This window comes from Neoarius graeffei, chromosome 17, assembly GCF_027579695.1.
Source record: "Neoarius graeffei isolate fNeoGra1 chromosome 17, fNeoGra1.pri, whole genome shotgun sequence".
Classification (NCBI taxonomy): domain Eukaryota; kingdom Metazoa; phylum Chordata; class Actinopteri; order Siluriformes; family Ariidae; genus Neoarius; species Neoarius graeffei.
Genome location: NC_083585.1, coordinates 63,855,359 through 63,869,195, shown reverse-complemented (window position 1 = coordinate 63,869,195; position 13,837 = coordinate 63,855,359). Strand labels below are relative to the sequence as shown.

General features: G+C 40.2%; 1 protein-coding gene across 1 annotated transcript; it reads right to left on the bottom strand.

Moving 5' to 3' along the window:
• Positions 1-210: 210 nt before the first annotated feature.
• Positions 211-13,135, bottom strand: LOC132864418 (tripartite motif-containing protein 16-like). The gene is made up of 6 exons (XM_060897836.1): positions 12,506-13,135; positions 10,466-10,561; positions 8,140-8,373; positions 7,792-7,951; positions 6,804-6,863; positions 211-792 (listed from the first exon to the last, which is right to left on the bottom strand). The coding sequence occupies exons 1-6, from the start codon at positions 13,103-13,105 to the stop codon at positions 251-253; spliced, it is 1,692 nt and encodes a 563-aa protein (XP_060753819.1). The 5' UTR covers positions 13,106-13,135; the 3' UTR covers positions 211-250.
• Positions 13,136-13,837: the final 702 nt, after the last annotated feature.

Genomic DNA, 13,837 nt, shown 5'->3' with positions numbered 1-13,837 from the left:
TGTAATAAATCTCATAATAGTGCAGACATTTGAAATAGTCTGAATTTTTTTCTAGACACATCTTATATTCTGCATTAAGACATTTATGTAACTTATTTTCTTATTAATCTATAAAACAGATGCACTCTGAAAATAATAATTCATTAGTGCCACAGTTTCTGCACACAAAAGTGTCTTTGTATTTCAGGGAGAAATTCAATCTGACACCTCAGTTATAATTTTACTCAACATTTCAACTTTTACCAACATTTCATTTTTTCATCGGATCACAAAACCTCACAGATGAGTCAGAAGCCCAGTCAGAACCAATCCTGACCCCAGCGTATAGAGGCTGAGTGAATGTGGTGTGGACTCTGTGGAGGAGCCTCATCGGGTCAGAGACGCTGTAGAAGGACAGAGTTCCTGCACTGTGATCCACATACACTCCTATTCTGGAGGATGATGCACCTCGGAGATCAGTCTTAATGATGTTGTGTCGGAAACAGACAGAGAAAAAAGAACACTCCAGACTCCAGGACTGACTGTTGCGTCCAAACACACACTCATTACTCCCTCCTTTCCTGCTGATCTCTTTATATGAGACTGATATTTCCACAGCACCCCTCCACTCCACCTCCCAGTAACAGCGTCCACACACACTCTCCTTACACAACACCTGAGGCCTGGAGTCAAATCTCTCTGGATGATCAGAGTATCTCTGTTTTGTCTTACTGCGTGTCACCGCTCTGTTCTTCTCAGACAGAATGAGGTCAGGATTTACTGTGTTTGGATCCAGAGTCAGATAACAGAAATCTAAAACAATAAAATATCCACAGGTTAGATGTTAATCACAGGATTTATAAGAAGTGTGTGTGAGACACCTGTCTGTCGTGAGGCTCCGAAGCGCGAATGGAGTAGAAGGGGGCGTGGCAGACAAAACCATGTGACCGATGACGAAAGAGGCCTCGGCTCTATATAAATTCTGGAGGGCTCCGAACCCATTCCCCTCTGTTTTAACAGTATTTATTGGTCACATTTTAGACACAAAAGATTCTATTAGCAAAATTGTGACCAATAAATACTGTTAAAACATGTGAGAATGAAGCTTTTTCTTTTTAAGCCCACGCACTGTTCAGCAAATGGGGTAACTTTTAATGTGGTAAACAAATACAACTTTAATCAGAATTATGAATGATGTATGCATTGGAAAATAAAATAATTCACGCCTATGCAAGATGAGTTTTGTTAACTGCTTGTGGAGTGTGGGTTCAGTCCAGTCGTCATCTCACTGAAGCATTTGGCCAGATGGTGCAGGTTTTATATAGAGCTCAGTGGTTGTGATTCACGAAAAGATTCATGACTCGGAGTCTCATTCAACAGAGTTCACTAGCGACACCTACTGTTCAGAGAAATGTACAGCATGTTTTAATTCCTACATCACAACAGTGTTCTGACACTTTACATTATTATTCACACAGTTTTCCATTTTAAAATAACTTATAAACATTAGTTTTTTATATACCTTTGTTATTCAGTACTCTTATTTTCTCTCTCTCTCACACACACACACACACACACAGTCTCTGTATGAATTTATGCTCAGTATAATTGTGTCTGCACAGGAAAAGGTTTAGATAAACATGAAGAGGATAACATGTGCGTGTGTGTTGGACTCTGAGTCCTTCTGTAGCCGTAGTAACATTTCAGAGAACCTTTATTGATTTTTATTGAGGAACAGGATTTCTCCTCACTGTGTTTGGATCGAGGCGGTTCCTTTAATGACCTTCTGAATAAGTGTTGTACTTTTATCATGTCTGGAATTCTGAGATTGATCGTGTCATCGCCATAATTCTCAGCAGTAACGATGTCAGCTCATGAGCTTTATAAAATCCCAGCTTAAAATGTAGATACCATGTCTATAAAATCAACCTTCAAGCTTAGATTTGTGACTTCTGAAGACCATTCAAGTTTAAAAGATGGCAATGATGTGTTAATAAATTGTGGTGAGGAATGTAGATCAGTTTTCCAAGTCCAGTGCATTTGCTGTTAAATATGAAGCCCTTTTTTATTACATAAAAATAAGATTAAGCTCCAACTTGACGCATCGAGGATAATGTACATTTAATCCACGCATGTCACGACAGTCGAGGCGAAAGAAAGAAAAATCAAAAGTTGTTTATGCATTAATAACCAAGTTAATGAACAAAATCTTGCTGTTGGTGGTCCGTCTTCACCCACTGCACCTCATCCCCTTTAGATTCTGCAGTTGTTGCCCCCCATCGTGAAAAACAGGCCCTGGGGTCGCTTCACATTCCTGATGGAACCACTCCAAACAGCTTTCACATTCAGCCATTTTTTTCTTTTCCTCCCTTTTCCCTCAGCATTCTGTACACACAAAATACTTCAATCTTTAGTGTTGTATCGTGGTGTCTTTTTCTGTTTTGACCTTAACTTTGTCAGTATAATTGTGCGTGAATCAAGCTGACGTTGTTCCTGCTTAGAATTATTATGAGATTAATTATGAAGATTAGAATTATCACCAAACCTAAATTATTTCAATCCTGACGTGAATACTCGTCATATTAATTCTAGGTACTATTCCCCACATGAATTTCATTCTTCCCAAGAACTTCGTAATTATCCCACAGCCAAACGAAGGTTGGAGAAGGATATAGAAACAGGTTCTGTCCATCAACCTGTCCGTCTGGTCACGTTTTCGTTTCTGGGCCATATCTTTAAAACTACTGAAGATATCTTCATGAACCTTTGTATACTTATCAAGCAACATGTGAACTGGTGCCTTTTGATATTTTCGATTTTTGGAAAAAAGTATTTTTCAAATTTTTACATAGTAATAGATTTTGACTTTGAGCAATGTTCGTTTCTGGAGCATATATCCAAAACTATTCATGATATGGATCTGAAACTTGGTATATATGTTAACAAGGTGATGTAGATGAGCCTTTTCATACAAAGAAATTTGAGAAATTTTAATTTTTCATGTTTCCATGGAAACAATTTCAGACTTAGTCTCTAGGGTAGGTTTGGTTTTCAGAGCAAAACTTGAAAGCTATGAGTGGTTTGGTCTTGAAAGTTGGTATATGTGTTGATGAAGTAAATGTAGATGTGCCTTTTGATACTAAGACGTGAAATTTTAATTTTTAGCTCACCTGGACCAAAGGTCCGGTGGGTTTATGTCATGGGCTGCTGAGGTCAGTGTAAAGAGGTAGGGTTAGTTTCCTGCAGCAGAACTTCAAAAACATGACAAATAATATCTTGAAACTTGGTATATAGTGCAGGGGATATAGATGACTGTCTTCTTGTTTATCTGACAAGTTGTTCTCTTTCCTTCACTATATTAACAGGATCCTCTCAGCTAAATTTGATGAATTTCAACACATACTCAGTATTTTAGATCATCTATTGAAGATCCTTTGCCTTTCAGAAACCTGGCATTCAACTCAAAGATAGTTTTGTCAACTTTTACTTACATTTCCCAACACTCTAAATTGGACTCTTCATAAATTCCTGAAGTTATAATCTAAGAGATGACCTTAATACTTCTTCTGATCAAGACGAATCAGTCTGTGTTGAGCTCCATAATGAAGGCTGGAAGAACACAGTTTGTGGTGTGAGATACAGACACCGAAACAGTTCTTTACAGCCATTTCTGGATAAGCTTTCAATAATAATTGATAAAATCCATGAGGAGTCAAAGCTTTGTATTTTTGTGGGCAACCTAAACTTAAATCTGATGAATTCAGACACTCGGATACCTACAGGTGAATTTATCAATACTTTATCTTCCTATTCGTTTCAGCCATGTTTACTGACGATCTCATCTCATTATCTCTAGCCGCTTTATCCTTCTACAGGGTCGCAGGCAAGCTGGAGCCTATCCCAGCTGACCCTGCACAGGATAAGCGGTTAAGGATAATAGATGGTTGGATGACTTAAATATGCTACATATAATGGGAATATTTTAGAATGACCTAATGAACCATTTTCCCAACTTTTTGTCTATTGACTCAATTCACCCTCCCCATTGAATAAGCAAGTTTAGAGAAGAGAGTTCCTATGGCAGGTGGCACAGTGGTGTAGTGGTTAGCACCATCACCTCACAGCAAGAAGGTTCTGGGTTCAAGCCCAGTGGCCAATGGGGGCCTTTCTGTGTGGAGTTTGCATGTTCTCCCTGTGTCTGTGTGAGTTTCCTTCACCGTCCAAAGACCTGCAGGTTAGGCTAATTGTTGGTTCTAAATTGACCGTAGGTGTGAATGTGAGTGTGAATGGTTGTTTGTCTCTATGTGTCAGCCCTGCGATGACCTGGTGATTTGTCCAGGGTGTACCCTGCCTCTCACCCATAGTCAGCTGGGATAGGCTCCAGCTTGCCTGCGACCCTGCACAGGATAAGCAGTTATGGATAATGGATAGATTTCATATGGTTCAATGAAGATGCATTCATTTATGGTTTTCAACAAATTGACTGCTCTAGCCAGTCCGATGGGGAGCCTGATATTCATGACATTCTCCAGCTTTCTTGAAAACTCTGATGAAATTATTACCGCTCATGTTCCTCTGAAAAACCATGTCAAGGAAGGAAATCAAACTCAAATCTGAACCTTGGATTTCCCTTCAGTCTTAGAACAATGAATTATAAAATCAAATTGTATAGAAAAATCGATCAAGACGAGAAATCAGTGCCTGTATGCTCAGTACAAAGTGTAGAGAAATAAGCTAAACCATTTGACTCCTATAGGTAAAAGGATCTAGCAAATGAGTTCAATGTTTATTTTGCAGACATTGGTAAAAGTATCAGCCAAGCAATACCAAAGGTCAACAAAATATTTTCAGATTTTCTTGCTTCTCTGACAAGCGACAGCTTTCTTCTTAGTCCTACATGGACACAAGAAATTCAAGACATTTTTCTCCGGCTCAAGTCTAGAGAGGCTTGTGGCCCCTTTAGTATTTCTGTAGCCCTGTTCAAGATATTAAACTCAATCTCAAAGCCTGTGGAGATCCTACATCACTTCTCCTTTACTTCTGGTACTGTTCCTGATTCTTTTAAACTTGCTCGTGTCAGACCCGTGTTTAAAGCAGGAGCTCAACTGTTAACTTCTAATCATAGACCAATTTCTCTTTTGTCAATTTTTATCAAAAATATTAGAAAAACTCATGTAAAATAGGCTGAATACATATCGAGAAAAGTTTGATTTAATATATTCTGGTCAGTTTGGTTTCTGTGACAACAGATCTACAGAACATGCACTTTTACTAAATCACTGATAAAATCCAAAGAGCAATTGAAGATGGTAAATTTTCCTGTGGTATCATTCTTTGTCTGAGTAAAGCCATTGATGCCATAGATCATGATATTTTGTAAGAAAAATTATATTCTTATGGCATCCGTGTGATTGTCCACGATTGGTTTGCCTCATATCTATCAAATAGACATCAGTTTGTTTCAATCGGTAATATTTTATCCAGCTCTTTACCAATTTCAGGTGGAGTACCACAGGATTCGCTTTGTGGACCCCTTCTATTTCTCTTATACATAAATGATTTTATGAACTGCCCCAATATATTTGATTTTCATCTTGTTGCAGGTGACTCAAATTTATTCCTGGCAGATTCGTCTTTAGATTCTCTAGAAGCCAGGGTAAAGTCTGAATTAGTCAATATTGGTGAGCTTGGTTGCAAATTTGAATTTCCCTCCGGGGATTAATAAAGTAATTCTGATATCATCGCGTGGCTTTGTGCAAATAAATTCTCTCTGAATGTCGACAAAACAAATTTTGCTCTTTTTTAATCCACCCCAAAAGAAACTGAGCAGAACCATTTCCTGAAAATTAATTATAAGCCGATTAAACAGAAGAACCACATCAGGTATCTTGGAGTAGTTTTCGACTCTCACCTCATCAGGAGGAAACACTTCCACCAGTAGAGCAAGAAAATCTCCAGAGGCTTTGGAATTATTGCTGAGCTTCATCACTCTGTTTCTCAAAGTATTCTAACTCAGCTGTACTACTCTCTTATTTATTCTTTAATATATGGTGTTACAGTTTGGGGTAATACTTATGAGACTACCCTTCGACCGATAACTGGACTCCAGAAGAAAGCTGTCAGAATTATTAATTTAGCTTCTTTTAATGAACACACACCTCCTATTTTTAAAAAGCTGGAGATGATGAAATTCTCTGATTTTATAGATTACTTAAACAGGATTTTTATGTTTAAATTTCATTCTAGTTTATTTGCTGCCTGCCTTTGATAACTTTTTGACACTTTTAGCATCAAGGCACAAGTATAAAACTTGACTGGCTTCGAGATCTTCATTTTGTGTTCCTTCAGCCAGAACTAACGATGGCAAGTTTAATATTCGCTTCAAAGCTGCTGCTCTCTGGTACAGTATTGATGAATCTTTCCAGAGTCTTAGCTTCAGCAATTTCAAGCGTTCTATCAAAAGTACGATTATCGCTTCAGATCAGCATTCCTTTCTCTTTTCCTCACACTGTCATTTCATTCTTTCCCTCTTTTTAATTGTTTTATTGTATTTGTTGAAATATTGTATTTTATCATTGTGTCTCTGTGCGACTAGCTTTCTTCTTTATAACAGTAATCCATTATTTTTTTCTGCCGAGTGAGATTAGATTATTAGTTATTTCTAGGCAGAATTTTATCCTTCGTATGTATTAGATTTCTGTGTGTGATATAAATAAACTATTATTGATACACATTCTGTGTGTTGTAGGTCAAAAGAAAGACCATCATGTGGGTGGTCCTCCTCTGAGTTGAAGAGTGTGTGTGTGTGTGTGTGTTACACCTACACTGCAGGAAATCTTCTCTGCTCTTTGGTTTTGAGGGTAAAATCATGTGAACTGCTGCAGCTGTAGAGACACAGAGACAAAATGGAGACTGAAAAATGACACAAAAACAGTTTAAAGCATGAAAATGAAAAATTAGATTCCTCACTGCTCTCAGTCAGACACGATTTAGAGATCGGCCAAAATGTCATCACACTGTGCAGCATTTGAATGTAAGAATCATGAGAAGCAAAAAACTTTTCCCAGCTGAAGCTCTGACAATGTGTGTGTTTTTACTTTCTGATGGATTTTATGGAGGAATTAAGGCCTCGGTTCTGATCTAATGTTCATCATATTTGTTATGTGTAAAGTTCAATAAGATTAGGTTGTGGATTTGTGATTAAGGTCCTGTTTATCTGGGAAATTTATTTGTAATTTGCACATGTAATTTCTGAGGCGGGCAGCACGGTGGTGTAGTGGTTAGCGCTGTCATCTCACAGCGAGAAGGTCCGGGTTCGAGCCCCGTGGCCGGTGAGGGCCTTTCTGTGCGGAGTTTGCATGTTCTCCCCGTGTCCACGTGGGTTTCCTCCGGGTGCTCCGGTTTCCCCCACAGTCAAAGACATGCAGGTTAGGTTAACTGGTGACTCTAAATTGACCGTAGGTGTGAATGTGAGTGTGAATGGTTGTCTGTGTCTATGTGTCAGCCCTGTGATGACCTGGCAACTTGTCCAGGGTGTACCCCGCCTTTCGCCCGTAGTCAGCTGGGATAGGCTCCAGCTCGCCTGCGACCCTGCGACGCAGATGGCGTCGCAGATGGCGTCTGCGAAGACCCCCCCCTTCGCAGACGCCATCTGCGACGCCTTCTGCGAGGACTGGGTTGTCAGCATAAATTGGCCTTAATACTAATGCTTTGTGATTTGATGCGGTTTTGTTCCTGCTTATGTTTTATTTCCGTTACATTAATTTTATGTCTCTCTTTACTGTCATACAGAACAAATGTTTGTTTGTTTACCTTGTGGATGGATTACATTGAATTCCTCCTCACAGATTTCCTCGACTTGTTTTTTCAGATCTGAGAGAGATTTCCTCACTCCATCAAATGAGAGATGTTGATTGACAGTTAAACTGGGTGAGTCGTCACATCCAGGAGAAACACAGAGAGACAGGAAACTCTACAGAGAGGAAACACAGAATAGAGAAGGAGAAAAGTGTAGGAGAGGAACGAATGAATCTCAGACTGAATCAGACCAAAGACACACTTGGGATCTCAGACAGGAACATTTATTGTTGCTGTAATGAGCTTTTAGGAGGAAACTTTGTGAGGAACAGCGCCCTCTGTAGATCAGACAGTGAGTGTTACCTGGAGGAAGTGGATGTGATCGTGTGTGTGTGAAAGCTGCTCCAGCTCAGTGACTCTCCTCTGAAGATCAGCAATCTCCTGCTCCAGTTGCTTCAGGAGTCGTTCAGCTCGATTCAGTTCAGCTTTCTCCTGAGCTCTGATCAGCTCCGTCATCTCCGAGCGCTTTTTCTCCATGGAGCTGATCATCTCAGTAAAGATCCTCTCACTGTCATCTACTGCTGACTGATAACGCTTCTGTTAGTACACACACACACACACACACACACACACACACAAAATGGAGATCTAATGGGATACTCTGTAAAAATAAACTCTCTCAAGAGATAGTTGAGTTGTTTTTGTTAAACCCCGGGTTTTCATTCCTTGTTTTTTTAGTTCACTATTTTAAGGAGATATGCAGAACCTTTATTTTTAAATACATTTCTGAGTGGATAGTATCTCCATCCTTGACTCTTGTATGCTGCATAAATAGGAATCAAAAAATATTTTTTTGAGAGTTAAACTCGACCGCAAATTTGGCATTGGAGCTGCCCCGCTGAGCCAGCCAGCCCTGAGCGCGTGATGTCACTGCGGGAACCGGTTTTAAGGCCGAGGCCTTTGACAGCTATAGACCAAAGTCATATAAATAATTTATGGTGAAAGTAAGAAATACCGTTACCGATTTGCTCAACTAAGACTGATTTGACTTCATTGATTGTGGGTTGACTCATTAAAACAGGATAGGTGTTATAACTTATGCAACATACATGTACATGCATCTATTCATTCTCATCTCATTATCTCTAGCGGCTTTATCCTGTTCTACAGGGTCGCGGGCAAGCTGGAGCCTATCCCAGCTGACTACGGGCAAAAGGCGAGGTACACCCTGGACAAGTCGCCAGGTCATCACAGGGCTGACACATAGACACAGACAACCATTCACACTCACATTCACACCTACGGTCAATTTAGAGTCACCAGTTAACCTAACCTGCATGTCTTTGGACTGTGGGGGAAACCGGAGCACCTGGAGGAAACCCACGCGGACATGGGGAGAATATGCAAACTCTGCACAGAAAGGCCCTCGCCAGCCACGGGGCTCGAACCCAGGACCTTCTTGCTGTGAGGCGACAGCGCTAACCACTACACCACCGTGCCGCCCACATGCATCTATTTTCACTGATAAAACGTAAAAGCCTCATTAAATAATCAGATGAACTGAGAATCACATTCTGAAGAAAATTAAATAAATCTTAGACCGGTAACTTAAATACACAATACAAGTTACATGTATTAATCTAAATGGAGGTAAACGTGTTGTTTTTGTTGTTTTGTATCCAAATGAGAGTCGGAGCTTGCCCGTCTGTGTTCTCGCTTCTTGAAGGCCGATCTTGTGGCCGATTGTTTTGAAACAATCTAACGTTTAGTTGTTCATTCAGTTCTCCGTTCATTCTCTTCTTCCACGTAAGGGCGAGATGGCAACAATATCCAGTTTAGAAATCAGAGTGCTGCTCCATTCATTCTCCATTTTCTCCATACTGAGTACTCCACCATTACTGCTCAGCTCAGGCAATTACTAAAACCTGGGATGGGACATCGCCGGTTTTTGAAACAACCGCAGGGATGTTGCTGCCTGAGCGATAATATGTCACGTCCCGTTCCATCCTGGGTTTTACCAACAACCCTCGGCTCAAACTGTGGGAGAGCTGGCGCCACTGAACTTGCTTTCCTTTTTTAAAAAAAAATTCTTTTTATTTTTCCTTTTCTCATAGTTTTATTTAATTGTTGGTACTGCACCCTCTTTCAAAACTGGCTTATAGCCAACGCTCCTCAACAGATCAGAGGTTTCGTACGAGTCTTCAGTAAAATGTGCAGAGCAGAGGAGAGACCACTTCGTAGGCGCCCAATGTGCCTGTGAACTTCTCGCAAAATGCATCCAAATCTTTGCAGTTTGAACATTTTGGGCCAAGAATGCAACATAAATCCACCTTCTGTCATGTTGTTGCACCGGCCAGCAACACATCTACATGGCATGGCGATAAATTAGCTCAAAACGGAAGCTGGAAGTTGCAGTTACCTCTGTGTTTTAGTATAGCGGAAATGGCGATGGGACCGATAGCCTTCCTGCAGTGATGTTACAGACGTCAAGGTCATTCACTCAGGCCGCTACCTATATGAAATCATTTTAATCATAAATATTATGATATTAGATTTATTGTTAATGCTTAAAACTATTCCTGTGCCATTCTTGGGGTCTCAAGGCATTTATGAACAAAAAATGAGGCCATGGTTCTGCGTATCTCCTTTAAGCAGGTTAATTGAAACACAGCTACTCTTCACTCCTCACCTTAATAGTGTCCACAGCCTGTTTCAGCTCCTGCACCTCCTTCTGCTTCTCCTGGATCCTCTGCTGGGATTTCATCTGCTCCTCCTTTAGCTCATTCTGAGAACAAATAACATACATTTTAAATACATTTCATCATCTTCTACACAATTATAGCCAAAAAGAAAAAACAAACAAACTAAAAAAAGTCAATAAAAACATTTCAATGAAAACTAGAAATATCACCTCTAGAACTAAAATTAAAAGACACCCAAAATGAAGTAACTTCTATCTTCATATGTTTGCACCACTTATGATATTATAAGTTTAGTTTTCTGTGAAAATGTCAACTGATTGTTATTTCAATGTTATTTGTGTGACAGAAACATCAAGGTAGTTCAGCAATATTCTCTGGAGTGAAACTGTTCAAAAGGCAGCTGTGACTTTCAATGGGATTCACAGACAGACTGATCTGAGAAAAACGCGATGAGTGCTTCCGGGAATGCGAAAGAGCCGCCAGATTCATTGCAACTGGTGTTTGGTGGACTGGGGTGCGATCATGGATTGAAAGGAGTTCTAGATGAGTGTGAAACTAATGATTTGGAGGAGTTTTCAGAAGAGAATGACAGTGAGAGTACTATAAAAGGGAAGGTGAAGATAAGTCAGGTAAATGGAATTACCACCAATTAGATGCTTTAAATGTCAGCGATATGGACACATTTCTTCTGTGTGCAAGTCAAAACCTAGGTGTGGTAGATGTGGAGGCAAACATGAATATGGTAAATGTGAGGAAGGAACAAAAATCAAGTGCTGTAACTGTGGAGATGAACACAGTGCGGCCTATAAAGGGTGTGAGATGTATAAAAGAGCAATTCAAGTGCAAAGTGTTAAGGTGAAAGAGAGTGTTACTTATGCCGAAGCTATTAAAAAGGTTGACAAAGAAAACCAAGCAAAAGCTGTCGCCTTGCTGTCGCCTCACAGCAAGAAGGTCCTGGGTTCGAGCCCCGGGGCCGGCGAGGGCCTTTCTGTGTGGAGTTTGCATGTTCTCCCCGTGTCCGCGTGGGTTTCCTCCGGGTGCTCCGGTTTCCCCCACAGTCCAAAGACATGCAGGTTAGGTTAACTGGTGACTCTAAATTGACCATAGGTGTGAATGTGAGTGTGAATGGTTGTCTGTGTCTATGTGTCAGCCCTGTGATGACCTGGTGACTTGTCCAGGGTGTACCCCGCCTTTCACCCGTAGTCAGCTGGGATAGGCTCCAGCTTGCCTGCGACCCTGTAGAAGGATAAAGCGGCTAGAGATAATGAGATGAGATGAGAGACATCCATTTGATTGAACCTCAGTCCAGTAGATGGCGGTAAAACACTTTGCTTGTAAACTGCCATAAAACCTGACAGAAGAAGAAGACTGATCTGAGAGCAGTGCGCGTCATCACTGTTCCCTTTTATTTCTCAGTGAGTTTAGAGGGGGGAGACATGCACAGTGCACATCTGGATTCATGGGAGTTATTTATTTGTTCAGGTTTACTTCTTTAAGGTGCTGTGTGTACATTCAAAACTACACCCAATTCCACCGGATTAAAGGAACCATCAGTGAACATCGGGATTGAACTTCATCAATCTAGTGAATGTTCACATTAACGCCGAGTTTTGACCAAAATCTCTGCAGAGATTTGAACTTTCCACAATTGGGATCATTCAGCCCAAAGAAGTTTTCAGAAATGGACCACAAATCCACTCACATTCAGAAAGATAAAGATTTTTTTTAACCTGTAGATCATTAAATGTTATGAAATATGATATCCAGTTACAGAGCTTTAACACAGTCACGTGAGCACTTTAGCTGTAAAATGCTGGAAGAAGGTTGTTGGGTGTTGGCTGTTTAAAGCAGACTGACTGGTCTGAAATCTCACATTTCTTTACATATTACTGTTTGACTGGAAATAAAAATTTACTTCACAGAGAATGACAGTCAGAGAACCAATTAAATCCACTGAATAGAAATTAGATTAGAAATAGAATTTGTATAAAATGACTTGGAAAAGAAGAATGATGTCCAGTTCTCACCTGTTTTTCATTTCTTTCTGCTTTAGCTGCAATGGTATCATGGCCTCTGTGCTGATCCATTGTACACAAATAACAGATGAAGCTTTGGTCAGTACGACAGAAGATTTCGATCAGTTTGTCGTGTTCAGAGCAGATCTTCTCTTGGAGCTCTGCACAGGCTTCAACTAACTTGTGCTTCTTAAAGGCAGGAGACTCATAGTGAGGTTTAAGATGATCTTCACAATAGGAGGCCAGACACACCAGACAGGACTTGACGGCTTTGTATTTTCTCCCAGTGCAGGAATCACACTCCACATCTCCAGGTCCAGCGTAACAGTGAGCAGGAGAAGCAGCTTGGAGTTCAGTCTTCTTCAGTTTCTCCACCACTTCAGCCAGCATGTTGTTCCTGCACAGAACAGGCCTTGGGGTGAAAGTCTCTCTGCACTGGGGGCAGCTGTAGACGCCCTTCACATCCTCCTGATCCCAGCAGCCATTAATACACACCTTACAGAAACTGTGTCCACAGTGAATAGCTACAGGATCCTTCAGGAGATCCAGACACACTGGACAGCTGAACTGATCCACTGATAACTGATCTACTGAAATACCAGCCTCTGCCATTTTCCTGTACTGAGAGAGAAAGACTGAACTTTCTGCTGAGTTTCGTTTTCTCTGAAATGAACTTCCTGCTTCTGTGTGTGTTCTGTGTGGCAGAGAGAGTGGGCGTGGCTTTAAAGAGAGAGCCGCTTTTTTGTAATGTGTCAGTAGGGGCCTGGCTATGTTAGCAAATTGCCATTCAGTGTGAAGAGATTTGAAACAGTGTGTGTGTGAGTGTGTGTGTGTATTTCCTACAGGGCGTATAGACTTGAACAATCTTACCAATGATAGTTTAAGTGAACAATGAACACATCTCTCTCTCTCTCTCTCTCTCTCATGAACAGGATTCTGACGTGATTAATTGATCTGACCATCCATCCATCCATTCTCTGTAACTGTAATTTAAAAACATTTTATATTGAATTTGTTGTAATATTTGCACATAGTTTACTTACATTATGTTTAAATTTCTGATCCCATTCTGAAACCATAATAATCTAATAAACTGCAAAATGGTCAAGCAGTAAAAATAAAATGATCAAAAAATGCCCAAAGATAAAATGAAAAAGCAGAAGGGAAAAAGGTGTGCAAGTACATTCTAAAAAATAAATCTATAAATACCTCAACAGTGGAAGTGTTTTTGATCAAAGTTAAAAATAAAAAAATTTCTCCTCTCGTCTCATTTCCTGACTTCTTGTTCACATCCATTTAACACATTATACTAAAATTAAAGTCAGAAATGGCCCTGATGCTGCT

Excerpts from the sequence above, each read along its gene's own strand:
- LOC132864418 (XM_060897836.1), bottom strand. The coding sequence starts at position 13,105 with ATGGCAGAGGCTGGTATTTCAGTAGATCAGTTATCAGTGGATCAGTTC. Across the intron at positions 8,374-10,465 it reads AGGCTGTGGACACTATTAAG|AAGCGTTATCAGTCAGCAGT; the intron begins GTGAGGAGTGAA and ends GTGTACTAACAG. Across the intron at positions 6,864-7,791 it reads CAATGTAATCCATCCACAAG|CTGCAGCAGTTCACATGATT; the intron begins GTAAACAAACAA and ends GTGTCTCTACAG.